The 26,588-nt window shown below is 50.6% G+C and overlaps 1 protein-coding gene across 2 annotated transcripts; it reads right to left on the reverse strand.

Annotated features, from left to right (window-relative positions):
- Positions 1 to 1,837: 1,837 nt before the first annotated feature.
- On the reverse strand, positions 1,838 to 26,198 carry ARHGEF6 (Rac/Cdc42 guanine nucleotide exchange factor (GEF) 6). Of its 2 annotated transcripts, none has more exons than XM_010294736.1 (19): positions 26,094 to 26,198; positions 25,442 to 25,643; positions 22,746 to 22,816; positions 21,246 to 21,340; positions 19,736 to 19,831; positions 18,746 to 18,868; positions 17,376 to 17,514; positions 15,429 to 15,488; positions 13,080 to 13,226; positions 12,048 to 12,134; positions 10,929 to 11,007; positions 10,108 to 10,241; positions 9,682 to 9,807; positions 6,834 to 6,854; positions 5,930 to 6,023; positions 4,900 to 4,989; positions 4,009 to 4,108; positions 3,042 to 3,096; positions 1,838 to 2,404 (listed from the first exon to the last, which is right to left on the reverse strand). In XM_010294736.1, the coding sequence occupies exons 2-19, from the start codon at positions 25,638 to 25,640 to the stop codon at positions 2,264 to 2,266; spliced, it is 1,857 nt and encodes a 618-aa protein (XP_010293038.1). In that variant the 5' UTR covers positions 25,641 to 25,643; positions 26,094 to 26,198; the 3' UTR covers positions 1,838 to 2,263. The 2 variants fall into 2 exon arrangements, with proteins under 2 accessions (XP_010293038.1, XP_010293037.1); XM_010294735.1 differs by having other exon boundaries at positions 26,067 to 26,198.
- Positions 26,199 to 26,588: the final 390 nt, after the last annotated feature.

The following is a 26,588-nucleotide window of genomic DNA, read 5'->3' on the forward strand; positions in this document are numbered from 1 at the left end:
GCAGCCGCGGGCATTTTGAGCAAGTCAGGGATGCCCAGAGCATTCGCTTTGCTTTTGCGGCAGAAACAAAGGAAGCAGCACTGAGAGCTGAGAAGTGATTTTTATCCTTCTTTATTTGTTGAAAATGTCAATTAAAAAACTGTTCAAAATAAAAACATGTTAGAAAAGTTGAACTTGCATAAGTAGTTACAGTAAATAAACCTACATGACAAAGATAAACTGGAAGGCAGCTGACACAACGTCCATCTAAAGACAGACTCACTGGAACCTATTTACAAAGCACTGTAAACAAAGTAAATATGGAAACATTGCTGTCCATCCGGCATGGCTTCTTTTCCTTTTTATTTTCTTGTCTTTTTTTGGCTTCTAGCTCTTGACAAACGCTTGATCCAACACGTCCCGGTGTGCCCTCCATCACATTCGATCTAACAAACGTGCATATGTACACAGCACGGGTGTCAGCTGAACTGAGGGGCAGCAGGGCAACATTTCTACCCCCTCCTGGGAGCGTAAATGGCCCTTGGCTTGCTTCCTCGCACCGAGCCCCGGCCCCAGCCCGCCTTTGGGTGGGCGGCTGGACCAGACAACGCCGAGGTGTCTGGAGACGGCATCACAGAACAGCAGCGTGAGCCAAGGTCGTTATCCTAGAAAACGATTAACTGGCACAGTAGGGCTTGACTGCTGACCAAACGGCGCAACTGTGTGCCTGGGCGGGGATGCAGGGAGCTGCCATCCTGCTGGGATGCTCTGGAGATGGCAAATGTAGCCAGAGCAAAAACCGCCTCTCTTCTGTCCTAGAAACGGCTTAGATTTAAAGAGAATTTCTATTTACGCTCCGTGTGCTGTTTTGGAGTCTAGCTCTCCCCAAGACCATTTGGTATGTTCTGGCTAAATTTTAATTGCAAGGAGGGAGTTGTAGTTATTGCCTTTATTACACCCTTCGTGACCAACGTAACGGTATGGCTGTAATGAGCTGCGGCGTGTCTGCACACCCTGGGACCACGCTGCCCTGTGATATATGTAAGACTTACCATTAGCTTTAACAGAAGGTTACTTTTATAATGCTGCTAAGGAAGGAAGGAAAACATCAGTCCTAAACTAGGGTATAACATCAAATAAGATGAAGACAGCTGATACATACGCATGTTGCCTGTGTGCTGTGTTCGAGGAGCTGTGCAGGGATCTGGAAGGGTGGTGCACGTCCTTGCCCCAGGAGCGTTCCAGCTCTTGTCTAAGCATAAACATCTTTCCTATCGCAAGAGAAAGTTCCTTTTTCCTAGCCGAAAGCCCCTTCGGGGTGATGGGGGGAGAAGTGACCGTTGGCTACGTTCCCAGCCTTTGGGAAGCAGCGATGGAAAGCCTAACGTGGGCAGAAGGGAGCGGGGAACCAGCACGTTTGGGGGTTGGTTGTTGTCAAGCAGCGTTTACATTTCATACAGAGAAAAGCACGTTCTGCAAGGGGAAGCACAGCAAAACTATGAACTCATACGATACCTGGACACTCAACGTGAAAACAAAGCAGGGAGTCATGCATAAGAAAAGGGATGGGGGGGCAGAACAGCAGTTACCTGTGGTGCTCATCACGAGCTGTGGGGAGGCAGTACCGTGCAACACACCTTCCCATGCGCTCCGACAGGTGCTCCAGATCTGGCTTCCCCAAGGAGTTCTAATGTCTTCATGTTAATTGCACATTTTAATCAGTATCAAGGCCACACGGGAACCACAGTATTGCTGGGCTCTAGTTCGCTACAGTCAACTAAGGGGGATAAAAGAAGGTGGGTGGGAAAAGCTTCCCCAGTTGTGATTATCTGAGAAGAGGAGCATGGTGCTTTTTGGTTTCTGCTCAATGCCACCTCAATAATGTTTTCATTCAATAAATAGGTACCGGTGCTTTTGAAAAGAATGAAAGCATTTAAAAAGTGCTTAAGCTTCCTCTAGGAAACTGCTGCCAAACCCTCTGTGAGCGGCAATCATTAGCAGAGTTTGTGTTTGCTCCCAGTAGCAGGTACGATGAGGTATTAGTTGCTGCAGATGAATCGTGAATCATGGACTGCTTGCTTACTGGTTTAGTTGTGATCGATTGTTTCCGGTTTATTTCCTTATTGGATGGAAGAAAAGCTATTTTTTTTCCCCTATGACTTTTTTTTGGTAACAAAATTCCCCAAACCAACAAAACAAGGAGCAAGAAGAGGCAAAGGATCCAGTTCCGCTTCCCAAAAAACCCCTGAGGTCACACACCACCGCCAGCAGCTTCTCCGCAAATTCAGGCGATCAGGGACGACTTGCGCCCCGTGTCCTCCCTGCCACACTCGTCCGTCTGCTTCAGCAGCCTTCTAACCAGCTTCTCCAAGTCTTTCCTGGATTTAAGCTCTTCCTCCAAACACTGTTTCATCCTTTTGTTCTCCTGTGAGGTGAAAAACAAAGGAATAAAGATGCAGCTAATGCCCAGGCACTTTACGCAATGAGGTACTTCCAGGTGCCTGGCTGCCTGCTGCCTCAGAGGCGATGAAACCTCAGGGACATGTGACAGGTCACTGCTGGCTTGCGAGGATGAACAACCCGGGTCACTTGTGGTCCGACCCGCTCAAGCAGACCCTCACTACCTTAGAGACCTGCAGAAAAGTCCCAGTGACTTTCAGCAGGCAGAAGCATCCTCCGGGAAACCTAATTTTAGCCGGGGTTGGAGGACCCTGTTCTCCTGGGGTGGTCTCTCCCACCTCCAAGCTTGGGGCTGGAGGACGTATTTCTTCTGAGTCTACAAAAATTGGTACCCACCAGACTCCAGTCAAGTTGAAAGGGCTTTTAGAGTAGGGGAAAGTTTCCTGTTACAACAAAGACCAACTCCTCCCTCCCTCCCGCTGGCCCCGGTGCTCAAGCAATTGCGTGGTGAGCTGATTCAGGGAGCTAAACCAGAAAAAAAAACTAACGCTGATTCAGGGAGCTGCAGGATTGCACCAGCATTGGCAAGACCTTTCCTGGGCACCGGCCAGTGGAAGACAACGACCCGGTGCAGCCAGTACCAACAAAACCACTCAAATTACCTGCTTCAGTTCTTTGACTTCATCTTTCAGTGCATAAACTGTGTCAACAAGGCTCCTGCAAAAAGAAATGGGGAAAAAAAAAAAAAGATAAATAAAAAGAGCTGGAGAGCAGCAGAACAGCAACAGCATGGGAGGGTTTTTGTGAGTGAGGTGCTGACATGGAAGGTGCTTCCAGCTTCTGCTTTGCAAGCATCAGGTTGCAGCTATTGCTGCTGCCGGTGAGGAGACTCTGGAAACGCAGCTTAGGAGCATTTCTAGGCCACCGGGCCAAAATTCAGGGCTCTTTCCTCAAAACTCAAGAAAAATACCTTTTTCTGCTATCTTTAAGTTATCAGCGAAGGTCTGTGGCTTTGCCTTCCTTGTTTACGCTACTGCAATAAGTAACAATGATTTTTAATCTGGAAATGCCTGAGCATCTTTGTAAAACAGCCTTGATTCCTTGAAGTTACGCTGCAAAAAAACCCAAGCACGAACGGAATGCACTGGCTGGGTTAGAAAAGGAGCGGATCAACGCAGTCGCCCAGACGCAGTAACAGGCTGGGAGCACGCAGGCAGCATCACCTGGCTGTCAGGCAGGCTCACGAGGGGCAGCAGCAGCCCAGTATGTCAGTAGTTTAAATAAAAAAAAAGCTGCTTGTTTGGTTCGGTCCCCCCGACCCCATTAGCTACATCCGGATAAGCTCTGGGACTCGATAAAACTGGCTCTGGGGACCCAGCGCACAGACTCCAGAGGGCTACAGCCTCATCAGAGCAGCTGGGAAGGCACCTCTGTTCTTAAAAAGGGACGAAATAGCAAATGAAATGGCTATTTTGGTAGTTTAATAGGTGGTTCCCACCAGGACCAAGGCAGCAGTTGGTGACACCAGCCCCGCTGCTCTGCAGAGATGCAGAAGGAGAGGGCATTAGTTTTTAGGGTCTTTCCAAAAAGCGACAAGGGAATCTGCAAGTGGAGAGCAGCCGTGCTTACTTTTCCTCCGTGACAGTCTGGCCGTTGCTTCGTGTTTCCTCTACGATGATTTTCTCTTCCTCGGGAAGAAGGACTTGGGGGATGGAGTCTTTACGGGAACCTGTGTACAAGAACTACTCATCAGGAAGAAAAAAGGAGACCTTTCCCTGATGCCTACGCCGCTCTGCAGACAGCAGCCCTCGTTCTCGCCGCTACTCTGCGAGCCCGGGGCAGGGGGGACCGGCGGCCGCCGGCTGCTGCCAGGGTTAAATACGGGCTTACACGTACCGCGAACCCCGAGCTAAAGCAGCAAGTGGGAAGTTTTCAGGATTGCTCCTTGCATCTAAAGTTACATCATGACTTATAAATGAAATCATTCGATTACGGTCAAGAGCTCGCAGGAGAAACACGGCCTCCCTTTTTTAAATGTACCATTATTTGATAGTTCAGTGATTTAATTCGACACCTCACCAGCAATGATAAATAGTCGTATTTCCAGAGTTGAAGATGTTAGATAAGTTCTTATGAAGCAGCTTGTTCTTAAACACGCAGATGATTGAGAGATAATATTCATGCTTCCTTTCTAAAGCTATATGCAACCTGAGATTACCATCAGGTTTTCAGTGCCGACAGCCACAGGCACTGACTAGGTTTGCTTAATTCCTAACAAGTGCTGATGAAATAGCTGTGTCTCATCTGCCCTCCTACCTGCTTCATTCTCATCTGTTTAGAAGAAAAACAATGGCAACTAAACCACTAGGCAGATGAAGCTCCCTTATCTTAAAGATTGAACACCACACAGTTTCCTAGCACGAGTCTCATGGCTGTATGATGCAACCATCTGTTTTTTCCCAGAGGGGTTATCAGTGTTGCAGGCACAGTAAGAACTAAATGATCTGGTTGTGCGCCCACCTGAGCTGAGAGCTTGCTGGAAGCCCGCCCCGGTACAGTACGCCTCGATCACCTTCAGGATCTGAGCATCTTCTTCCAGCGCAGCAGTACCTGTAAAACATCGCGGCGAACGGCGATCACAAAAAGCAAAGGGCTCCGGCTTCATCTCTCCCAGCCTTTGCTCCCAAGAGCACGCCGTTCCCTTGGCTGACACCGTCTCTGGGACTTTGCCTAATTCCCTTTTGAGGCCCCTTATGTTTTCTGTCCTTGGCAAGATCCCGTGGCATTGAGCACCATGATCAAATGGTACGAGAACACACCTCTAGCTGCTCATCTCGGCAAAACTCAGGGGGTGATGCCTGACTTCGGGTGCCGGCAGCACCGGGAGGTGGGTAGGCAGAGCAGCCCTGCTAGGAGGGGTCTGGTACAGCCGCATCAGGGCAGGACTTGGAAACGTGAAGTCTTCACTTCCAGCCTTAGCACAGTGCTGTCTTCTCGAGGGAGACAACGGATCTTCAAGCTGTACACCGCTGGGTGGCCGTGGCCTTTCACGTAAATCCCCTCAGGGGTGTCCCAAGTGGACTTCAGGGAGCTGTAAGGACATCCCTCCTTGCAGGTGAACGCTCCTGCAGGGATAGGGCCTTTTTTTGTTCCCTGATCCCCCATGGAAACTGTCTCAGGACCTGCTGGCGTGGCCAGGTAAGGGTTTGTCCCAGCTCTCAGACATATTTTGATGACTGTTGATGTGCGGTTTTACTGCAGCCTTCAACTACTTGGAAGTAGCTCCCTGGCTTCGTACGCAGAACAAGACCACCCACAACCCGTGACCTTGTGCTGCTGTGTCTGGCAGTCGTAACTGGGGAGGGGATCTGTCAGAGGCTGAGGACCGGGGTGCTTCCAGAAGCCTCCCGTGCTCAGCAGCACAGAGGTTTGCTCACAACGTCAGCACCCTGTCGCACCCTGCACCGTGAGAAAGGCTGTTCTCAAAGCCCTGTGGAGATCACCGAGTACACACAAACCTCCAAAAAGAGGAGAAAAACGCAACACTCACTTTTCCGAATAACAAACTCTTCATCAGATGGTTTTCTCTCAGTTTTCCTTTTTGGAAGAAATTTCTTCATTGTTTTTGGACTTTTGCTGGAATCCTATAGAGAAACAGACTCTTGTGTTTAACCAGATCCAAAGGCAGCTCAAGCAGCGGAGCAGCGCAGCTGAATGCAGCTATCCGTGTTACGCACGACACATTAGAGAACTACAAAGCAAAGTTGTGGAAAATTAAGCTTTTTGCCTTTCCCTTGTGCTAGTTGTGTCCCATTGCTCCCTGGAACAGCAGTGGGAATTGCACCCGCAGGTCTGGGCCAGGACAAGCTCCTCTAGCAAATTCAATTCTTGGCTAAGATCCTTTAGCCAAAGAGCTCAAACACATTCACAGCACTTTTACTCTGCTTACCAACTCTGTGGTCTTTGTTAGAAAACCCTATAATGGTGCTTATTTCCTTGGCTTGATTTGATTTCTAATATAAACCAGCTGGCAAATAACATTGCTTCTAAATGTGCACGATTTGTTTAAGAGTAAAAATCCCCCGCACACTTACACAGAGAACAAACAAATACACACAAAGTTAGTGTTTGCTATGACTCCACAAGGAAGAAACGCAAGCTTTTATCTCCTTCACTGAGTTACAAGTCTTGCCGATTTGGAGAGAATTAGTGTATTAGTAGGTTACATGCAAGACGGATTTTAAGCAGGAAAAGACGCATGCCAGGAAGTTTAAGTACCGTAATACTAAATCCTTCTTGAGAGTTATCTCAAAATATATTTGCCAGTCGCTACTGCCTCTCAGGATAACTTACTGACACAGCCAGGCAAAATTAGGGTCATGCAAGCACGAGAAGCGTGAACAGGAACAAGCGTTCTTTGCCACAATAAGCCAAAGAGATGTATCTACCCTTACCTTCAAGATATAAGACATCCTCTACAATGAATATGCAAAGAAAGAGAAGATGAGTGTGAGAGATTGATGATTTTATTGACCAAGTCCATTAAATCCACAATTCTAAAACATATTTAAATGTTAGTCTTGCGATTAATGCGGCACACCCTTCGTACTGGTTTTAGAGCATTGTCAACATGCAAAGGAGCCCGGAGTCATGCAAAACTGAAAAAATTACATGTGAAACGCATGGTAAGTGGGCATTAATACACTATAAACACACCAAAACAGAGAACATGCCTCCTTGGTTAGTAGTAGGTTTCTGTAGATGTTGGTGGTCTAAGAGAACGGTGCTCGGGGTCTGGCCCCATGCTCAACATCGGTCCTGTCGGCTTCAACCTGAGCCAGCCAGGCTGATGGAATGGGATGCTCACCCTGGTGACAAGCCCCCAGGACCGTATCTTTTCAAAGGGGACCCTGCCGGAGGGGACCTGCCGTCCTCACTGGAGACCTGACAGCATCAGGCACCAGCTCAGCAGAATCTCCCTGCTCCGCTGGCAGGACGGGGAGCTGGAGGGTCCCATCCCTGGGATGCTCAGTACAGGGAGCCGCGTGGCTCTCCTGTGTGTCTGGCCAGCAAAATCCTGAATCCCAATGTTATAAACCCTTCACCTAATGCAAAGCAGGCCGCTTAAAAAAAAAAAAAAAAAGTAGTATAAGAAATCATATGTAAATCTTTTTCACTTTGCTAACCTGAATCCGGACACACACTTTACCCACAGCACCTGCTCTGTCATTTCAAATGATTACTGGAAACAGAACAGGAAAAATGACCCAATTTCAATGGAAATAACCAGAGTGCTGTGCGGTACGCAAGCAGGTTCTGGGGTTTCCTGAGCACAGCTAGGTATGAGGAAATGCACAAGACTGTGCCATTCCATCCTACACTACTAGAAGCCAATTAAAGTAACACTGGATGTCTGACAATCTCTAATCTTTTCATCAAACTCCCCTCCCTGCAAATAACCTTTGAAATTTGTATTCCTTCATTATACCTTCATTACAGGAAGGTGACTTGCACCGAGCTGCTAGCATACTTTATTTTGTGCCCTATTTTAAATTAAAAATGAAAAAAAATAAAATACAGTGAAATAGGAGTTCTGCTTAGTGACTGAGCACCCGGAGGGAGGGACGAGGCCGGTGCAGATCTGCTTGGGCCAACAACTGAACTTATTTCCCATTTGTCGTCGCAGGCGCGTGTCCACGAGTCCGTCCCCGAGAGGGGACTGCGCCCCAGGCTGGACTGACTGGGTGCCAGCCTGTGCCTGCCCAGCTCTGCTGGGTCTGTTGGCCTTTGCATTTCCACCAACGCGGCCAGCACAGCCCGTTCCCCTGCAAACCACATTTTTTTGTCCTTTGACACCTTGCACGCGACCACCCCGCCTGCAGCGGCATCCCACCCCTCGGGGCTCCGCGCCTGCGCGGCCGCGGGGGCAAAAAACTCTCGCCCGGTTTTGACGCAGAGAGTTTAACTCGGCTACGCGCGGCAGGGGACAACTGGGAAACTGCAAAAGACTGTGGTATTAATGATATCACTCCATATGTGGGTTTGGCCTACCTTATGGACAAATACCAGCCTTGCATTTTCACATGGAAAAATTTCTCCTCTAATTCAAGCCTCTTCCTATATTTTAATTCACGGCGCAAGCAAGAAATGGTTTAATCTACGTTAGGGATTTTGACCATGGGTTTACGAGACCCAAGACCGAGCATTGTTTCCCGTCTGCTTGCTTGGTTTTTGAACAATTTAATTCCCGGACCGAAATACATTGCTTTACAAATTTTAAGAAATAAACGTAACAAAACGCCATGAAGCTACCTAAAATCTCTACTTAGAGTAGTTGACCAACAGTCCCCCGCGCTGCCGGGCTCTCCATCCCTGAGTGCTGGGGGGTGCGAGCCCCCTCCTCGTCCCTGTGCCCACTGGGAGCCCGGGCAGCGATGCTCCCAGGGCTGCTGCACCAAGAAGGGCGGCTGACTCAGAACCGGATGCTCATCCAGTACGAGGAACATTACGCGAGTTACCGGTGAGTAATCCCCGAAGTTTAACGTGAGGTAGGGAAGGAGGGCACTGCAGTTACAGCGGGGGGTGAGAATGGGAGCTGGGTTGTATTTTGGCTTTCCCCACGCCGTCTCCTAGCTCCCAGGCTTGGGGTTTCTGCGGGGGAAGCGATCCCACGGGCTGCTGCCTCCCTGCGGGGTACGGGTGTATAAAACACTCGGGTGGGTGGCGAAGGAGGGTCGAGCCCCACGGCTGCTGCAGGGAGCTCCAGTGCTCCAGCCACCCACACACAGGGTGGAAGACACGAGAAATACCGACAGGCTTTTCCTCTTCCTCGCGGTGCAGCATTGCTGCTCGGTCCCGCAGCGCCAGCCTGGGCAACGCCGAGCCGCCGCCACGGCTCCTGGCGGTGCAGCACGTCCCGGCAGGGAGCCCAGCTCCCACCCACGCCTCAGAACAAGGCAGGAGGAGGAGGAGGGTAGGCAGATCCACCACAGCACCAGTGGGACACGCAATGCTGTGGGACACCCCACTGTGGGACCGGTGACATCCAGCAGCCGAGGGCGCTGGCTACAGCAGCCGACAGCAAACATCAGGAATGGGGCTGAGCCTGCAAACACGCGTGCTCATGCTTCACTCGTAGCACAAAGCCAGCCGCAGCGACAAGCATCCATCGCAGGACCGGGGCAGAGGCGTTTCTCTCAACGGCCCAAGCTTCTGCGCCCTCGCTACGGGACAAGAAACCCGGATGCGGGCGCTGGGGATTGCCATGAAACCACGGTCCCCCGCGGGCACGAGGGCGATTACCTCTTTGTAACTCAGCGCTGCCGACGGTCTGAGTGGAGGAGCAGGACGGAGGCAGCTCAAGCTCCAGGGCTTGAGGATTTTAGGGGGTTCCAGAGGGCCACGGATCTGTCCAGCTGAACTAAACGTCTGAGAAAATAGATGAGAAGCAAGTGAAGACTGTTAGCTGCCAAGCAACGTAGAGAAGTAGAGGGGGATGGACAAGCATTCACTGTGAACTCCTTTGAGACATCTACGTTGCAACAAAAATGGGGCAGGATATGTGTAAAATGGTACAAGTACGACACAGTTACAAACAAAACTGCCGGATGTACAACTTACAGTTGTACACGTTACCTCAATTATCAAGGCGCATTGCCAAAAAAAGAGAGATCGGCCAGCGCTGAGGAACCCGAGGCAGCAGAGAGGCTGGGGAGGCGAACAGCTTACCGAATGAGCGCTCCAGGACTGCGTTTTGGATACCGTGTTGCACGTCCCTTTGGTCAGCCTTTGCAAGTGGTCAAGCCATTCGTGCAAGTCCTGGCCGGTGCTGCAGGACACAGTGATCCGCTCCGTCATGTTCCCTGCGGCAGAGGGTTAAATAACCGTCTTTAGCAAGCGGTGGAGACACAGGAAGAAGCACAGGGTGAACTCAGCTTGGCACAGCAGCAAGTGGCTCCTCGATTTGAAAAGTCCAGTGGCTGCAAAAAGTCCAGGGCAAAGATGAGACTGCCCATACTGCTCCAGGCACCCAGTGCCAGTCAGTGTGGGAGCAGCACAGAAAAAGCTAAGGGAACTGGTGAGATGAATGTGTGAGGAATTATTTTAATGTTAAAAGTAAGCAAATGCAACCTTTCCATGACTAAGAGGATCCTGACACCAAGTACCACCAAGCACAAATAGCTGCACTGCAGCCAAGTCACTGAGCATGACAACGGTGTATAGCTACAAGTAATGAGATAAACTGAAGGGGAAACTGGGAGGAATATTAGGAAAGCTACCTGATGACCAAAGCCGTCAATCTGTCAAGAAACAAGGTGCTCACGGCTGCACGGCATGGACCCCAGATGCAGACGGGGCACGCACAGCACAGAGCAGCGCTACTGGGGCCACAACCAGCCCTGGCAGGAGATTTGTCCCTTGTGAAACACTATGGTCTCCGGGATCAGCCCAGCGCCAGAGACAGAGCTCAAGGAGGAGGAGGACCAGTACCTCCAGTGGCAGCTGCTGTTTGGACTGGGAGGATGTCCCCAGGCAGGGGCCACACTGACCTGCAATTTCAAACACGTGTTCATTCCCTTCAGCATCTTCCAGCTTTGTCAGCGTCATTCCCGTCAAAGGCAGCTTTCCCTAGGAAAATTGAGGAGTCAGTGTCTGCATCTGCTGGCTCCCCGGCAGGCGCCGTTCTGCTTGTTTCTGCTGATTCCTTTCTCTTCGGGAATTGCCATTAAAAACTAATTTGTGAAGGCTTCAGACTGCAGAGTCTCCTTTAATGTATGGATCTAGATTTCCCTGCACAACTAGGTCAAACCCCAGAGAAGAGGCTCCCATGACAACTGAGTCATCCCCAGCTCATCTTGCACCCTTTCCCTTCACTAGGTGCAAACCCTTTTTACAACCAAATCAGGAGGATGAACTTCCCCTGTTTTTTCTGAAAGCCTTCCCTCTCCCTCCGTTTTGCATGCTGAACTGCCTGCTCACCTTAATCCCACTGGTGGGTAGGATCTAAAACCCAGCCGAATCCTTCGCCAACCTTTCCCATCTCCCTTGTGTAGGACAAATGACACATCAACAGAAGAGCATCCTTTTCCTGGAGGGTACTGATAGTTTCAGGCAACTGGAGAAAAGCCAAGCTCCCAACAGCCTGATTGCAGCCATTCAAACGGTAAAACACAAGAAATGCAGTGCTGTGGGGTGCCTCATGGAGTGGAAATTTTGGGCTCTTTACAGTGAGCTTCATAGCAGTGAAGTGTTTTCCAGAGATGGCCCAACCCTGAGAGCCGGCTGGCTTGTTGTGTGGGGCAAAACCCTACAGCTGGATCAGGACGCCTTACACACACACACACACACACACACACACACACACAGTGTGTAGGACAATGTGCTTTGAGGTTTGGGGTTTTTTTTCTCATTTCACAGCATTCACACTTACCAAATGCTGTTTAACCAGTTGGCAGGACAAAGGCACTAAGGCATGGTAAAACCAAGGCATGGTAAAACCAAGGCATGGTAAAACCAAGGCATGGTAAAACCAAGCCCTGGTTCCCAGCCTGGGGCATTTACATCACAACAGAGAGGTTTAAGGAAACAGAGGATTTGAATTTGAGAAGAGCTATCTGATTTCCCTTTTCACACCTAACGCCTTGCAACCTCGAATTAAGCATGCCTACCTGATAGATGAACCCACTCATCCGTGGGCTTGCAGACAGCATCAGCAAGACGTTTGAAAACAACAAGAAATATCGCTCTTCTTTCTCCTACAGGGACAAGAATTTAGGTTAGTCCAGTTTGCAACTCATCACAAGCACTTTCCTCCAGCAAACCGAACCTGCTGCAGCTGGAATCACAGCCTGTGACAGATCACCCACAAACCAATTATTTTGGGTTTTTTTCTTTACAGCATCTCATTTCTGTACTAGTTTTTCCTGCATACATTTTTGCCTGCATCCTGCTAATCCTCTTCCAATCATTTCAGGGTGCCTCAGAGGACCAAGACCTTATGTCCCCCAGCATCTCACACCCCAAACAAGACGCTGGGACTAGACTCTACAGGGTTTTGTTTTACAGGTCTTTCCTTCCCAGGGAAAACCTGCTACAGCAAGCAAGCAATTCAGTGATAACAGGCACTTTCCCACACCAAACATGCAGTGAGCACGGATTTCACACCACTGGTGAAGGTCTGTGGCAAGCACTGGGGCAATGCTTTAGAACCAGTAGCACAGGAATCCCTCCAGTTATTTCCAGAGCGCAGTCAGCTCTGGAGTGGGACGTCACAGCAGCCGCTGCGCCGTGCACAAGACGTGGCAAAATGGTTATGCTAATGCACACTCTCAAGTCACTCTCATTTCTCAGAGTAAGTCACAGGGGGGAAGGAGGGAAATTAATGTGCACATTTTGCTGATTCCTGAAGATAAGGCATCCGAAGATACTAATTTCTGTGACTAAGATACTTCTTCTGCTTGAAAAGCACGTCACCAAAGACCTGAAGCTAAGCCCCCGGGGTGTGACACGGTGCCCGGCTCCAAAGATGAGCACAGCCCCATTGCACAGCACTTCCCCCAGGCAAAATTATTTATCAGCATTATTTGTTGGCACTTTGCTGGCTTGGGGTGAGAGTAGCTGCCGCCTTGCACCGCTGATCCGTGAGCAAGGGGGTATTTGGGCACAATGTCTTGAGCCAGGAGAAGGACCACAGCACTCACCTCGCTCCCCCCACACTGTACCATAACCTGGGACATGTAGATGATGTTTCCCATTGTTTTTATGTCCTCTCCTTCCCAGCGCTGGATGGATTCGGAAAGGATCTGCAGCTCGAGTTGTTTCCTCTTCCTCAGCTCCTGGCATTGCGACTGGGAATCACAGCGGGGCGCTTCGTTAGCCGAAGGGCAGGCGCAAAACCAAACCATCCCAGCGAAGATGGTTTCACCAGCAACGCTTCCACAGCCACGTGGGCTCAGGGCTGGTCACGTCAAGGGATCAGGAAAGCCTGCTTTGGCTCTATTACACAAAGTTTGTTAAAAAAATCACACCCTAGTGATTTACGAAGTAATGAATACGTTAAAATGTCAAAGAAATTGTGAACAGCACTGAGCAAACTTTTCTTTCCAAACCAGTTGTACCTCTGAGAGTACAGGGTCACATTTTCCAAACCAAGACAGATGCAGAGTTAAAAGCCTCTAATTTTGCTGCTGCTCAGAGAGATTTTGCCCATTTTGCCTGAACAGCAAAGAGAGTTGTACTTGCAGCAACGCAAAGCCCCCACGAATCAGATGGGTGGATATTTTCTAACCAAAATCTGAAAACCCAAAAGCGGGACTTGGCACAATATTTCAGCAGTGCAGTGAAGTAGCACAAAAAGAAGCTTTTCAAGGTCCCTTAATCGAAAAGACTGCACTGATGCTCAGCAGCTGGGGACTGGTAGAGCTCCATGGAGGGGCTGGATCCTTCAGCAACTTTCAGCAAGCAGACGACAACGCTGACTGAGCAACGTCAGCCCTGCGACTCCAAGCAAAACTTGCTTTAATTGACTTCTCTGCCAATGGGGAAAATTGCTGCAAGACCAAACCCGGGCTCATTTTTCACCAGCTGCTTGTTTTTTTTCCAAACCCCTATTTCTGAGAGAGAATTTCCTCCTTTCCAGTTCAGTTTCATGCAAACTCTTTGACTATCCAAATCTTCAAAGAGAGGCTGCATTGGGTCTAGTCTGAAAACACACGATTTTGAACCAGACTGTGGGGACTTCCTTTGGTTTTGCAACTGTCGTGTGCTTTGATGGCTCCCTGGGTGTCCAAATCCAACATTCCCAGGATGCAAATCCATGTAAAATCCACAGCAATCCACCGCAGTCTGTGCAGAGGTGCCACTGCAAATCCCAGCGGCTCCGCGTTCCCTGCCCTGCCTTTGCTCGGGAGCCTCCCCGGTCCCACCACGGGACCACGCGGCTGTCGCGAGGGGCATCTCTGCCTGCCTAACCTCAAATCCACACCGAACCTCTTTAGTCATAATAGAATTACATCAAATTGCTCAGCACCTAAGCACACATTCCAAGTAAAACCGTCCATCGCTTATGAGCATTCCTAACGATTAATGACACCGTGTAATTTAACTGAATTATTCCCCTATTATCTACTAGAATAAATGGAAAGGGAGCTAAGTTTCTAAGTAAATGTAACATGATCACCCTTTCCTGTTTTCTATGAACTTTCTCCTCCCCATCTTTCATCTGCACCACTAAGCACTGAAAACCTGCATCTGCTGCGCTAAGGAAGGAAGTTGGACCACATCTGGAGTGGTTATAGTGAAAGGTATTCAGTGGCTACAAAGTGAGAGAGACTATAGCTCTTTTAATAACCGAAAAAACCTTTGCCAGGTAAAACCTTTGCACACGTGGACGGCTTTTCCCCCTCTTTTTATCTCAGTGCAGTAGGACTTTGAGGGGTGTAGGCAACACAGCTCGCAGAAATAGGTTTGTTATCTCTTGACTCATCCCTTCGCTGCCGCTTGCTCTCTTCCCCGCCGATGGCCACAGCACCCGGAGCCACAAATTACCTGCAATATGGTCAAAGCCTCCTGATGCCCGGGGAGCAAATCTCAGCAAAACCAAGAGTCACTCAACAGGCGCAGAGGGGACCTTCCTGCCGGCACCAGCAGTTGAGTCAGACACCAGCGTTAACCTTTCACAGCTCATCTCAATGAGCAAGGGCGGGGGGGGTCTAGTTTCAGGTGGCAAATGATTAGGGTATAGAGGCAAAAGGAGATGAAAGGGACCCTGCTGCCACCACTAACCACACGTGGCTTTCTGCAGCGGAGGAGAAAGTCAGAGATCCTCCGTTTCTGCTGCTGGGACCACGGAGCCAGCGTGTAACTGCTGAAAGACGCAGCCAGAGGGGCAGCTCTAGGCTTGAAACTTGAAATTAAGATTCTCTATAACCCATCTTTTCCATTCCAAAAGACCTTTTTTTTCTAATGAGGAGACAAATGTCAGGCTTGACTCACTCTTCGTGAAATGCAGCCCTGAAGCGGAGCGCTCTATTTTAAGAACTGCCACCTACCACGAGGGACTTGAAGGATGCGACGGCTTTCAAAACCTCTTCGTGATCTGCATGCGCCTCCTAGTGAAGGGAGAGAAAAGTCCCTCAGCCACCAGCAGCCCCAGCCACCCTGTGAGCACCCACTGCCCCAGCCCACCCAGGGCTGCAGAGCTCGCAGGGTGCTGGGGGCTGCGGGGCTCAGGCAGCGTGGGCTGCAGGAGAGGGACAAAATCCCCCAGGTACAAGAGCCGGCTTTCTCACCACCCTCTTCGATGTGACATGGTTTAAAGCAGCTATGCCACTCATTGATACCAATTTAATGAGCGTTAAGTGGCCACAGCAAGAGCAGATAAGATTTTACTTAGAACAGACTCAGCTTGCCAAGAAAATCGATCAAAACAGGCAGAGGTGCAGGGTGGATTTCTGGTTTCACCTTCAGGAAGGAAACTGCAAGGTATTCCAGCCATTGCCCCATCAAGGGTGCCATTTCCATGAGCATCAATGGGAGCTTCACCTCTGGGTTTAAGGGAGGTCTGAGTGGAAAGCTCTTGGGCCAGGGAGGGGAAAGCAGGATGCTGCCCCTTATCTCTGACTGCAGCTGCATGCTAGTGCTCTCCTAGCACCTTCCCCGGGATCTAGGGCCCTACATCACGGCTCTTCACCATCCAGTCCTCATGCCAAGCAAACCCCAAGATGTCTAGGTTGTGACGGAGCTGCCTCTGCAGCTGTCAGAGGCTGCCTGGGATCGCTCAGCTCTGAATCCGGGACGAGGGCTGCCCTGGACAGACCTGCCCCGTCTCCAGCTGCGCAGCATAGGGAATGCTGTGGTATACATCCACACCGCATACATCAATACTGCACACATCCATACTCTTCCCACGGCATCGCAGCTTCAACTTCAACCCGACTGATTCATGCAACAAAACCCCCACACTGGGCTTAAAAATGAAGAGAAATAGGTGACGTGTGTGTCCCTGAATCCGCTGCTGACCCGCATACAGCATCGTGTAAAAAGCACCCGTCTCTGTACGGGCGCGGTGGCTGCAGCCAAGCTCAGCTCAGTCCCTGCAGCTCAGCTAAACCAGGTAAGAGCAGGATAGGTCCGACCTGTAGTGTGCCTACAGGGCAGGCTCCTATGCCCTCTTCTCCAATACAGAAAAACCCCTGGCTCAGGCACAGAGGTTTTCATCCTCTGGCTGGGATGTGGACTTGAATGGTCCTGGCTAAGCGTGCTGAGTAATTAACTGGCTACCAAGCAGTTAACCAGCAGGCATGGCTAAATGCGTTGGTAATTAATACTGGAAGAGGGAAAAAGCAAACCCTGTTAAAAATAGACTATTACTTCTGTTTTCTTCACCTCCCTGCACCACCCCGGAGGTCTGCGCTCCCCCAGGTTTGGCAGATCTGCCCCCCGCCGAGGAAGTCTCCGTCGCCCCTCGCTGCGCTCCCTGCTCCCGGGCACTCGCTCCTCCGCCCCCGTGTCTGCCAGGTCGGTGTCTGCCTGTGCGGCTCTGCCTCCACCCAGGAGCACAAGCCTCGGGCAAGGGGTGGGGATGTGCCTGCGAGCTGCAGGAGCGAGCAGCCGAGGATAGGAATCTCATAAAATGATAATAAAACGCACTGATTTATTACCCACTGTGCAAATAAATACTAGCTGTAGCCTGACCCTGAACTCTGCTTTCACTTCTGCTGGAAACCCTTGAGGAAGGGCTGGGGCGAAGAGCAGGCAATGCCTTCCCACAACTCCTCCACCTTCTCACAAATCCCCCAGACTCCTCCACCGCTTTCCCATTTTTAATCCGAAAGGTAACGTCCCACGCAGGCGGGACACCTCCTTGGAGGGCTGGTAAGTACTTTTAGCAACGGGGTGCTCACATACCAATGGGCAGAGGTACCTCTTGCAGCTCGGGGGGCAGCTCTTGCAGCATCAAGGGGCACAGCCCGCCCAGCAGCCCCCAGCCCACCTACCTCCATGTGCCGCTCCAGCTCCTGCAGCAGTGTCACGTATTTATCCAGCCTGAGGAAGGGTTTGCTGAGGCTCGTGGTTAAGATGAGAATGCCTGGGTTGGTCGCACCTTGGCTCTCCATGAACTTCTCCAGCTCATCACTATAAATAGAGACAAGAAGAAGAAGAAGGAGAGCTCGCCACCACGGAGGGCTCTGTTTTGCTGCCTCCCACGCTCTCGGAGTCAGGGCTCTGCAGCCCAGCCTCCCCTCCGAGCAACCCCTCGCTGCAAACCTGGCAGGGAGCCGCGAGCTTCCAGCCGAGCAAGTCCCCGCTCCCCGGGGACGCAGGGGAGGACGCGGCGCGGCGGCGGGCACAGCCTCTGGGGTACATCGGTGCCAGCAGCTGGTGCCCCGGCACAGCGAGGTGGCACAGGGCCAAGCGTCTGGCGGACAGCGGGGGCTGCAGAGGCTGGTGCTGTGCTGGAGGACACCTCAGCAACGCACCGGGACCCTGCTGGGAGCCATGACGCCGCCGTGAGCTCATACATCGCTCCGGAAAACACGGCTTCTGCGCGTCAGCACTTTGCCAAAGCTGATCTTTGCTTGATTTAAGAAAAGGGGTCAGGCTGAGGAACCACATCAATGAGTCATTTACAGGAGCCAGGCTTTTCGCCTGGCTGAATTAAAGCTGGATTTCAACAGGTAAGTAAATAAGTTCCGAGTTCCCATTAAGGCATGGGAAGACTTAAACAGTACGGCCGGGGTCATGGCTTTCCCATCACTGCGGGGAGGGCAGCTAAATTGCATTAGGGATGACACAGTTGTAGCCTTTTGGCTTGGCATGTTCTTTAGCATGACCTTACACAAATTCAGGTGTCTACTCAAATGGGACATGTTGAAGAAAGATGTTGTTACTGAGATCTTACCAACGAACCTGCAAATTACCCATTGCTTGAACAGCAGCTCAATTATTAAATTGGGTAATTCCAGCGACTTGATGACCATTCTTCCTTTCTCCCATAGTGCCACATTGGAAGATAGTCCCATCTGCCGGTGCGTGAGCACTTTGGCAGTGGGTCTGAAACAGCATCTGGGTCCTTTAGCAAGTAACAATCATAGGAGATGCTACTGCAAGGGCTGAGGTTGCCTCTGTTTTACCCAAAGTAAGAGTCCTGAGAGAGAGAGACAGGACCTGTGAGACCAGCTCTGAAGACAAGCAGCACGAGTTGTCTCCACACTGGAGCTGAGAGACTATGTCGAAGCTTTCCCATGTTATCCCCTTGCCCTATTGTCAAAATACAGGTCAAAAGCCATGCCAGGCCAAGTATTAACAATAAAAGTAACTTTTTAAAGGAGGAATTTCAGCTTGAATCTCCTCCTCCCTCACTCACCTGTGTTGCGTGAGGACATTGACTGCGGACGGGTGGTTAGCACAGTACGTCAGGTACAGGGAGCGGAACTGGGGCATCAGGTTCATGAAACAGCCTCCCACACGCTGCTGGTTCTCGGGGAGCCTACAGACACCAACACACCAGCCACGACATTAAGCCTCTTGATCTGCACCCCGCAGCCACAGCACTCTCTGGTATCTGCCCAGGACCCACCCGCTGCATGGGGACATTCCCAGGTCACCACATAATTGCGGCACCGAGCAAAATACCCACGCCTGCCACTTGGGAAGGAGGAAGAAGGAGGCCCTCAGACGGGGCTGGGTTTCTCTGGTGCAGAGAGTGAGTATCACAACGCGTGATGAGCCTGGGACCAGGTGTGACCCAGCCTGTCCTGTCCCACCAGCAGAGCTGCAGCTGGGATGCCGTAGCCCACTGCAGCTGGAGAGGATGTGCTGGAAGGCTTTGGGTGCAATGCAGGGGTGGTCCCACTCTCTGGGCTGCCCATGAATATGAGAGGGGAGATGGAGAGAGAAAGGGAAGACACAGCCTGAAGATACTTCCAGTAGTCAGCCTTTTCCCCACCTCTTCTCAGCCCTTTCAAAGGAGAGGCTGGGCTAAGGCTGAACATGTCTGCCAGCCTCCCTGAGGGAAATTATCACCTCTAATAATTTGCTCTTTGCTCCCTGGCAATCCCCATGTTCACGCCTGCCAGATCTCCCAGCCTGCATGCGTCTGCATTTTTGGTCTAGTGATCCTTTCACGTCAGGTCTGACACTCTCATTCAGCAGATGCCTTAATGTAGAAATGTCAGAGTTTCTTCTACCTTGCCTCCTGCCAAAGCACTGCTGCCTTTCTTCAATCTTGTTATTTTCTTCTATATTTAACAAGTCTAAGACAGCAGCCAGGAGGAACATTAATGAACGTGCCTTTCTATTATTTTTAGACGCAGTTTAATAGCTTAACACCCTCAGTACTACGGCACAAGCTTACTTTGCAACTTCTTCCAAGGCTTGGTTCAGTGTTTGCTGAAATGCAGAGATTTCTTCCACGTTTCCCAGCAACGACGCTATGTCCACGGCGCTGAGCCTGGAAGAGTCAAATCACCAATTAAGGTCAAGGAGATGTTGCTGACAGGAGCACCCCCATGGTATCTGTAAGTGGTCCTTCCAAAAAGGCCCAAGAATTTCTCTTTCCCCAGATACACCATGGGAAAACAAAAAATCCACGATCTGTGAGCTACAGACCACAGTCTCCTGGAGAAGATGTCTGCTGTCAAGGATTATCTTAATTGGATTTTAATCACTTAATCACACTAATCTTCTCAGATGTTTAGCTGTCTAATAGACACAGACAGATGGGATTTCAGCCAGGGGTGGGGAGGGAGGTGTGTGCACAGGCACAGAGACAGCTTTGTCTTCGGGGATTCATGCTCTGGGTGTCCCTACGGAAGGAGGGTCCTACGGAGCAGCCCCTCAGGCAGGGGTTGCTTTGTTCCTTGTGCAAGGTTGGATTTTTCCTAGCCAAAACTAACGTGTCCGCTTCTGTCATCCTCAGAGCCATCTTCAGAGTCACTCTCGTACCACCCTCATTTAAGCCATTTGCTGCCTACGGGGCTGAGAGCGTGCAAAATTTTCACAGCTGAATATATCCCGTGTGAAGATAAGGGGAAGGAAGGAGAGATTTAAATACAGAGGCCTTAAAACACTGCTCTCCCATCTCTCCGTACCGGACAACGTCTAACCGTCTGCCCTCCACCCGTGATGCCCCAGGGCTGCCCGGTCCTCCCGCAGCGTGCTTAGCCGGGGGCACCCCGGCCCCAAACGCACGGACAGGGTCGCTGAGCCGGCACCATTTGGAAGAGACAACCGTAAAGCTGAAGCAATAAGCAAGAGGCAAAGTTAACTGCACTGGGTCTTTTCTGCAGGGTGAAACTATGGCTGGGAACCCTGACGAAGTCCCCCGGTCTCCCCGGCGTCGCTCAGGCCGCAAGGGATGGCAGCATGCTCTTCCCATGCCGGCGGCTGCATGGACGGGGAGACAGGGGAGTCGTTTCCTGCTCAGCAGTTTGGATTTAGCGGGAGGCAATCTAACCGCAGAGAACGCGCGTCGGCACGTGCGAAATGAAGAGATGAGGAGGAGATGCCGCGCGGGGCCGAGAAGTCACCACAAGGCAAATTACAAGCGAAGGAGCCATGCAAGGCATACCGCCGGGAAACATGCATGCCGGGACAGCCACACCGGAGCTTGCGGATGGGTTGTAAGAGCCAGCCCTCCACCAGATGGAAATGCCCATCTCCAACGCAGCCCAGTGCCTGCACGATCACTGAGGAATAGGAAAGAGCAGAAACCTGCACAACGTGGGGGTTTTTTCTGGCTCACGGAAGCTGCGAGGCTTTACAAGAAGAGCAGTAACAGTCCCTAAACATTGAAAAGCAGGAAAGTAATGAACTATGGTCAATTTTACAGGGTTCTCTCCACCTCAGATGCCCTTATATCTTACTTATCATAAGACTGCAGGGGTCTTAAGTAAGTTCCCAGAAGTGACTGTAGTTCCTTCGCATAATCTCGTTCTGTTTCCAGAATATTTTGCAACACCTAGGGTGAGAGACAGAGCACTGAGTAGATCTTAGTACTAGCGACTAGTCAAAGGAACATGACATCAGCTTCCAAGTGTGGAAAAGCATGGAAGTGTATTTTAAGTCCATAAATTACATTTGTTAATGCAGAACCCAGAATGCTCAGGAAAGCCCTGGGGGGTCCAATTCTGGGATTTTACTTCGCAAACTTGGAAAGCAGGTGTTAAGGGCTGCTTCTTCTTCTTCTCTGGCAAAGCATGAAGACAATGTCAGTTCAGACCTGAGTCTAGGATATCTGACCCCCAGTGGGCTCATGCCTAACCCTGCATGCGTAACTGGCTGCCAAGGTATGCAAACAAATGGCTTGTGCATGCATCCTGGGAGCACCGCTTGCACGAAGGCAGGCAACAATATAAATGCAACAGTGGCCGGACCAAGGACGGCTCCTGCGGCAGCTCAACCCAGCGCACAGCTCGCTCGCCACTTCAAGGCCGTGTCGAGTTGGGTTTGGTCCTACTAACCCATCTCAGCAGGCAATTCGTCGCCGACAGCGGGGTAGGCAAACCCACTGCCTGCACGCTCCCAGTTAGCGCTCAAGTTTCTCAGTGTAGAAGAGCTTTGGAGACGGTAGAGGCGGTTCCCAGCTCTCTGGACATAGTGTTTCTGCTCTGCTTTGCTTGAAATATATTTAGACATGCTGATGAGCACGTTTCACCTCCGGCGCCAAGAGCCAGGGATATTCACACGCAGGCATTTTAACTCTCTTACACCCCAGGGCTCGTTCTAGCCTGGACACAGCAGCAAGGTACCTGCCCCCCTTTGCCAGACATCATCTCTCTGGCAGCAAGATGGCAGAGGAGGTGATGTTTCTCCACCCCTGCTGCAGCCACAGTTCGTAGCCTGGCAGGCTGACCGGCTCCAAAGCCAAGCCTAGTTAGCAGGCCAGGCCGCGAGCTGCGGCGGGCGATGCGGGCAGAGGCACAGGGCAGGCAGCTCGGGGTGTAACATCTCCAGCCAAGCCCAAGAAAGGGATCATGGATGAGAGCCTGAGCTTGGCTTGCTTCACACCGTGACATTATCTCCCCATCTTTATCAACGGGGGATAGCCAGCAGTCAATGGCAAGGGCTGGACCAGAGACATCGGGTCTTATTCCCCAACACTCATCTCAAAGCTGCCACCTCTACTATGTTATCTCAGTCGCCTACTTTGAGTCTCTCCTTCTGACATCTTGCAGCAACTTCCATTTGTGGTTTATTTTCTTGACAGCCCTGAATCAAGGAAATGGCAACAGCAGCATTTAAATACAGAGTCACATCCCCAATTGTTATAAATTGCCTTAATGATTTCTAAGGGCAGGAGCCAGTTCAGAAGATTAATAATATGCTACTTATTAAAATGTTATGATCAGCACTTTAAAACTTACCACAGGGTAATAATTCTTTGTCAGCTGAGTGCTTTCAAGTCCTTTTAATGCTTTGGGAGAGAGTGGTTTATCTGTACAAAAAAACACATCAATAAATTACAGTGCACAATTCTCATTATTCCAGCAGGAAAAGTCACTGCCGCATCACGTCCAGCAAACATAACTTCTCTCCCGCAAACACAAAACTTCAACTGCAGGGTTTGTTTGCCTGCTTCAGAAAAACCAGGAGCAAACCGAAGGTGTGCACGACACCGAAGGCAGCCGAGCGAGTTGCATGAGAAGCTCCACGCAGCCTCTGCCAACCACCTTCCAGGTTTGCTCTGAGATCCCTGGCAGCAGCCCAGTGTCTGGCACTGTTTGGAGCTACAGCGTGGCTTCACCCGGCCCACAAAATTTGGGTTTTAAAACCGGGTGTCTATCAGAAATGCTGGATACAGCGTTTTGTTCCAGGTGATTCACAAGGCACTTGAAGCCAACACCAATCAATATGCTGAACCCTGATCCCTGCAGTCATTTGCGATGCAAAATCCTTCTCCGAACGAAGGTAGATTTGAATAAAAAGCTCACACAAACGTGGAAGTCAGTTCTCATCTTCTGCATTTGCTAAATCCCTGCGGATGCCTCCAGCGTGCACGCACGTGCACACACACGCACAAGTCCCCGCTCCGCTCCTCCTCCCCGAGAGAAGCCCATTCCCCGCCAGCAGCGCGGCTTTGCCGGCTCTCCCGGCACCGGCACCCCTCCGGACCGGGACAGGCCAGCTGCGCCGCCGGCGCTGCCCACGCTGCACACCTCGTCCCGAAACGCCTCTGTGCCGTGCGGAGCAGCCAGTCTCTCCTTTCTCCCTGCAGTCGCTCAGGAAGGCAATTCCTTCCATACCGACAGCCGGAGAGAAGCTTGAAATTGATAAATTCAGCCCCTGGAAACCGCAGCTTGATGTATTGTCTAATTATTGCCCTTTTAGAGTTTCCTGCCACTTCCAGCCAGGAGCTCTGTGCCTCGTTGACAGGCTCGGAGGAGCTTTGCTCCACGCAGCTAGTTATTTCCACCCAAAGGGCACGCTTAGGACACAGTGGAAGTACAGCCACGGCTGAAAAAACAAGTAACTCCATTGAGAGTGACAAGTCTCACACTTTGGAGGCCAGGAACGCGGCGCCCGCCGGCTGGCAGCGAGGGCTCCCCTCGGGCTGCAGCCCCCAGGCAGCGGTGCTGGGGCAGGAGAGGCTTAGCTGATGGTCCCTGCATCCGTCATTTGCAATGCGGCCACAAGTCCTGAGCAAGCAGAGACCAGGGGAATGAACCCTCCTCCCATCTGAAATGGGTGCTGGAGGGAGGATCTGGAGGGAAAAGCTCTGCAGACAAAAAAAATCAGATGGGCTCCTACATCAGGATCAATGGGAGACTCGTCCTTCGCTTCAATGAGGTGCCGTTATTGCATGCAGCTCCCATCTGATTTTCCCCATGGGACTGAAGTTTGCTCTCCTTTTTAAAAACATGTTTCTCTTCTCCACTCACTGACTTAATTAGTGATTCCTGGGTTGCGCCAGACAAGCCTTCAATCTCTGCTGCAACGTCCTGCTCCAGCTGAGACATCATTTCCCAGAGGGAGACAGTGGGAGATGAGATACCTAACAATGATTTTTTCATCTAGAATGGAATAAAAACTGGCCTAATTCTGAACACTCACTCATTAATTTTATTCTCCCCTCCTTTGTTTTTTTTCTTGCAAGTGTGGGAGCAAGGATATCTAACAGGGGTTGTACACTTTGCAGACCACCCTTGTTGTCTCATGGTGTTCGAGGCCAGGGCTGATCCCAAGCCTTAAAACCAGCACCAAGCACAAAACAGGTCTCTGTCTAGGGTAAGCCCTCCAGGCACATTAAGGAATTAAAGCTGGATTTTGTAAAAAAAAAAAAAAAATAAAAAAAATTACTGTCACACAATGGCCTCGGAAACACAACAGGGTGAGCTGCTTGAATCGATATGTAATGCTACAGGGCAGTTAGCCAGGGTTATGCTTCATGTCATCATCACCCCACATCTGGTTAAAATCACATCACAGAAAACGTTAAAAGCACTCAAGACAAAGCTCTATAAAGGCAGATGTCATCAGATGGATCGGCCCCTCCCTCTTCTTTTCTCAATATCGAGGCAGAAGATGCATCTGAGGGAAAATGGACGATGTGAAATCAGCCATCACTATGGACAAAAACAGAGGACCGTTCCCCGTGGCCATATAGTTTTGCTGTTTTCCTGACTGCAACTGTGAGCATCCATTCCACCACCGCCAGAAACGTCAGGATCAAATGCAAATACGTTGCCTGAGCAAGGTCTCTAACAAAAAGCTAATTCTGTGCTCAGACACTGGAACGACCTGGCAGCTCCCCAGGACAAAGGGGACCCACGCGGCCATCTCTGGCCTTGTCCTCCGGCGACGTCCCTGCTCCCGTGCTGCTGGGGCTCAGGGGAGCAGCAGAAAGGCACGATGCGCTGGGGAAGAGGGCGAAGCTGCTCTCAAACAACTCATGCGAAAGACGAGGCTTTACCCTTCTGGCCTGGTTCATCCTTCCATTAGCCCTGCTGCTTTACGGACATCAACGGTCTTTAATAAATAGCAGCAATTTCCCAAAGGCACAAGGATCTACACTGCATTATACCTCTGTCATTCAATCAGCCCGTGAAAGCAATTTGCTTACCGGTGGATTTGATTTCTCTGACGTAGTTGCTTGGGAACCAGCCTGTTTTTCCATTCAAGGTCCCTTCCCACCAGCCCCCTTCTTCAACCCGGGTGACATAAATAATGTCTCCTTTGTTAACAGAGAGTTCATCCTCATTGGTCTGCTTAAAATTAAACCTGGCCTTTACCACCAGCTGATGACTGCCATTCTCGGTCATCTCCTAAGGAAAGAAACATGGAAAAAAAAAAAACAAACACATCAGTAAATAGTCCAAAAAACCAGAAGCCACTAGGACAAGCTATTGTTCTTCTTTGTTGTGACAGCTGTTTTTTTCAGTATTGCTCTTTGTAACAGGAATAATGTCTTACTTTTGTGTAAGCACTCCCACCAGAGGACCACAAGGTCCCTCCCAAGCGTTAATTTAGTTTCACAGCGCAATGGAAGGGCAGATAAGAATCGCCCTTCTCGTTTCACAGAGAAAGGTCTGGAGAAGCCACACGACTCTCTCCAGCTGGGGCAGCAAAGCTGTGATGGAGATCAGGGGAGAACAAGCCCCTCTGGCGTGCCCAACCCAGGGGCACCACTCACACCCCTCTACCCCTGCAGCCATCAAACCCTTGATGAGATGTTAAATAAAGGATACCACAGGCTTGGACTGCCTCCTTAATGCCCCCGCTGACTGTGAAGCTGTGCCGTTGGAGTCGGCGTGGGGACCTCCAGCCGCAGAGCTAAGAGACGATAGATGTGAACATGGCCCTTTGGATGGCTGATCTGGTGAAGCAAAAACAACACCTGAGTTTTACCCAACTGTCCATCATCCCTCTGCATCACAGCAAAGCAAAGAGTAAACCCCATAAAGAAAACAAGAACAAGGCACAACAGTTGAAGGAGCATCTATCAGAGCAGAATAGCAAGCACACTGTGTCTCCAGTGTGGGCACTCTTAGTCAACAGTAAGGGTGGTTTTGCTGGGCTGGGTTAACCCTTCCATGATGGAAGATGTTGAATTGCACCCTTAGGCACTCCTAGACTATGCCAGCTCTGCAGCCCCACATCTGATCCTGTATTTTTTTTTCTAAATCCCCCTTAAAACTGTTAAAAAATAGACTAACACTCAGCCCAATGCTGCCCAGCTGGGAATGTTTCTGGGATCTGAGTAAGCACTG

Source organism: Phaethon lepturus, unplaced genomic scaffold (assembly GCF_000687285.1).
Source record: "Phaethon lepturus isolate BGI_N335 unplaced genomic scaffold, ASM68728v1 scaffold5719, whole genome shotgun sequence".
Lineage (NCBI taxonomy): Eukaryota > Metazoa > Chordata > Aves > Phaethontiformes > Phaethontidae > Phaethon > Phaethon lepturus.